The sequence below is a fragment of the Eretmochelys imbricata genome, chromosome 6 (genome assembly GCF_965152235.1).
Source record: "Eretmochelys imbricata isolate rEreImb1 chromosome 6, rEreImb1.hap1, whole genome shotgun sequence".
Lineage (NCBI taxonomy): Eukaryota > Metazoa > Chordata > Testudines > Cheloniidae > Eretmochelys > Eretmochelys imbricata.
Window position 1 is genome coordinate 14,580,315 of NC_135577.1, and position 3,992 is coordinate 14,584,306.

At 39.0% G+C, this 3,992-nt stretch overlaps 1 protein-coding gene across 1 annotated transcript; it reads left to right on the forward strand.

Moving 5' to 3' along the window:
* Positions 1–238: 238 nt before the first annotated feature.
* LOC144266470 (olfactory receptor 5AR1-like) lies at positions 239–2,376 on the forward strand. Its single transcript, XM_077819914.1, has 2 exons — positions 239–345; positions 1,414–2,376. The coding sequence occupies exon 2, from the start codon at positions 1,438–1,440 to the stop codon at positions 2,374–2,376; it is 939 nt and encodes a 312-aa protein (XP_077676040.1). The 5' UTR covers positions 239–345; positions 1,414–1,437.
* The last annotated feature ends 1,616 nt before the right edge of the window (positions 2,377–3,992 follow it).

A 3,992-nucleotide genomic window follows, 5' to 3' on the forward strand; every position in this document is an offset into this window, starting at 1 on the left:
TTTTTTTTTACTTGTCTAGCAGAGATGTAAAGAGAGAGGGAATATGCAGAATACCGAGACCTCTGTTTTTTCCAGTAACTAGGAAACTCCCACATTATCTCCAACTCATTTTCTTTCTATCCTAAAGATTACAAACGGGCATGAGATGCTTTGCGCCCATCAGCACAGATCTCACATTGTGTTACCGTGTCACTGGCCAGATTCTGATCTCAGTCTCACTAGTGTGAAGGTAGAGTAGCTCAGCTGAAGTCAATTGGTTAATGAGGAGTCAAACCAGCCCATAACTTCCTCCACCAAATACAAACCACAATGGAATTTACTGAGTGTACACCTACACCATGACTGGTAAGAAATGTCATTATTATTATCTTTTGAGCATCTCTTTGTGAATGTGGCAGTGAAATTCCAGAGAAACATAACGGCCATACTGGGTCAGACCAAAGGTCCATCTAGCCCAGTATCCTGTCTTCTGACAGTGGCCAGTGCCAGGTGCCCCAGGGGGAATGAACAGAACAGGCAATCATCAAGTGATCCGTCCCCTGTCGCCCATTCCCAGCTTATGGCAAACAGAGGCTAGGGACACCATCCCTGCCCATCCTGGCTAATAGCCATTGATGGACCTATCCTCCATGAGCTTATCTAGTTCTTTTTTGAACCCTGCTATAGTCTTGGCCCTCAAAACATCTTCTGGCAAGGAGTTCCACAGGTTAACTTAGTATTTATCCCTAGGAGATGCATTTTCTCCTTTCTAGGCTCTGGGAATCTGAGAGTCAAAAGTAACCATAGAATCAGTTACAGTCCACACCACTTACAAATGTTAGTACCTTTGAGAGGATTTGTAAGAGGGAGGAAAAATAATGCACATGGTGACAAAGAATGTCTGACTCCAATAGGACAGTGACACTTTAAGGCTGCATAGACAGTGATACCAAACTTTTCCACTGGGGCTGCCTCATAGTAGGCACCTAAATTTCTATTTAGGCACCTATATAAAAGGGGCACTGAGCATCCCTTGTGCCCTTTGAGGTCGTTTGGATTAGGAAGAGAAAATCAATGACCATGAATAAACTCCATAGCATTGATTATTTGCGTACACTGATAGCAGATTATTTGCCTCCCTTCTAAACTAAACACTCCCAATCTATATATCTCTTATTTTATAGAAGATTTGACCCACTGGATGGTTTCATACATATTAACACAGAGTATACAATATTTCTGTAGCTGGGTCATATCCTATCTCTAATGGAAAGCATGTGGGAAATACAAAGAGAACATTCCCTAGGAGTGTCCTTTGATGTGTTATGTTTATACACTGTTTCACAGGAACAATCACAGGGATTATGAGGGATCTGTATTCAATACTCTATTGGCCCGTGATTAACTGTAATCCTTATTTTTATTTTTCACCAGCAGAGGAGAGAGTTTCTGGAATAAATGGCAGAGAGAAACCATACCACGGTGACAGAGTTCATTTTCGTTGGATTCACAGATCACCCAGATCTACAGATCCCCCTCTTTATGTTGTTCCTTGTGATGTATGTGGTCAGCCTGATGGGGAATCTTGGGATGATAGCGTTAATCATGGTTGAAACCCGACTTCATACCCCCATGTACTTTTTCCTAAGCCAGATGTCCATTGTAGATATTGGATATTCCACAGCCATAGCTCCCAGGCTGCTCATGACCTTTGTAGCAGAGACGAGAACCATTCCTTTCATTGAGTGTGCGGCACAACTATTCTTCGTCTGTTTTTTTGTGACCAGTGAATGTTGCCTCCTGGCTGTGATTGCGTATGACCGCTTCAAAGCTATCTGTAATCCACTGCTCTACAGAACCATTATGTCCAAGAGACACTGTGTCCTGTTGGTGGCCGGCACATATGTCTGTGGCTCTGTGAATTCAATTGTGCAAACTCTATTTATATTCAGTCTGTCCTTCTGCAGCTCCAGTGTTGTCAACCATTTCTTCTGTGACGTGCCCCCCATGCTGAAGCTGTCTTGCTCCGACACCCAGGTCACTGACCTTGTACTTTTCACTTTCTCGACTGTAATTGTCACGACTACTTTCCTGGGTGTCCTAATCTCCTACATGTGCATCCTTGTGACCATTCTCAGGATCCATTCTTCCAAGGGGAGACGCAAAACCTTTTCCACCTGCGCCTCCCACCTGACAGTCGTCACTATGTTTTATGGGACACTGATATGTATATATTTAAGACCCAGTTCCAGCTATTTGATGGACCAAGACAAGGTTACCTCTGTGTTTTATGCCCTTGTGATTCCCATGTTGAACCCCCTGATCTACAGCCTGAGAAACAAGGAAGTAAATGATGCCTTTAAAAGGGTGTTATATAGGAAGATTTTTTCTTGGTAATTATAATCATTATTATATTTTAACCAATAAACAGCAGATAGAAGAATGAATTCTCTGTATCATTATCCTTAGTTCTCTGACTCAGCTACTCCAAGTGACGTTACGTTGTATTGAACTGTGTACAGAAAATATAATGTTAGAAATTGCTGTTTTCAAGATCCACGAATGAGGGTCTGTGACACTACGTAGAATTGGCAAGATGCTCTGGCATTTGGCTTAAAGGACAATTGCTGTTGGTCCCAAAACCGATCCTTGAGGAACTCCACTGGTAACTTCCTCCAGCCTGACAGTTTGCCTTTCAGTATGACCCTCTGTAGTCTTTTCCCTTTAACCAATTCCTTATTCCTTTCCATTTTCATATTGATCCCCATCTTTTCCAATTAAATTAATAATTCCCCATGTGGCACTGTATCAAACGCCTTACTGAAATCTAGGTAAATGATAAATACCATGGAGGGAGAGGAATTATTTAAGCTCAGTACCAATGTGGACAAAAGAACAAATGGATATTGTAGAAGAAAACAAGTTCTTACTTTTAGTTTACATGCAACAAGTTAGAGACAGTTTTATTTTTAGGCAATTGCAAGAAGGAAGACAGCCGTTGGGATAGTGTCCGTTTTTATGCTAATTTTTAAAGTATAAACAATGTAAGGCAAGTATTTATACCTTTTTATTACATAAAGCTCTGCTTTGTTTATACATTTTTTAAAATATTTTATTTCTTTTAAATATTTTTTTACTACAATTACATTTTATTATTTTAAGGCAAGGTTAAAAACAGCTTTGCTTTGCAATTTTTGTTCGCTTGCACCAGCTTTGCCTTGATAAGTTTTGCGTTCTTAGGGGTTAGAGTTAGCCTGACTTTTGCTTTTTTTTTTTTAACAGAACTAAGATGGCTGCACTTAAATCCCTTTTTTCACACTCCCCCCTTTAGTGCTTTTAGCACAACCATCATTTTTAAACTTTTATTTTTTAGACCTTGTATTTTTGATTTTAGATTAAAAGGATCAGGTTTAGCCCCATAACTTTTGGTTGGATGTAACGATAATGCGTAATTAGTATGAACATGAAAGGTAGTTTTGTTGTTCTTGTTTTTTATAACCACAATAACATATTTTTAAATTAAACAAAAACAATGTGTTTATTGTAATAGTAAGCTGGGGTTATTTTGTAGCCTTAGTTACATAGCACCATACATTATAATTAGTCCATAAGATAAATGCTTTATAGATGGTATGAAAGGCATGTGTTTTAATTTGATATATATTTTGAAGCACATAGATTTGGCCTTGTAATTTACAGATTTTTTTGAACCTGTGGTAGGAGTCAGTGTAGGGTTTGGAATTGGTCGGGTATGAAGGTGGCTTAATTAAAGGGTATTTGAAGCCTAAGATTTAATTGTAGGACTTTATTTGCAGGCCAATAGATAAAGATTTTTTGCAGCAGTGGTGAAATTAAAATGTATGTTTTGCAAAGTGGTGACCTTAACGTTTACACAGCTGTAATTTCTCTTAGAAGAGCAGGTGTTTTGTTAGGGTCGCTTTTTGTTTTCTACTTTTTTAACAAACGCTGTTACAAACCGTGACATTTTTTTTTGGCTTTAGCTTTTGTACGCA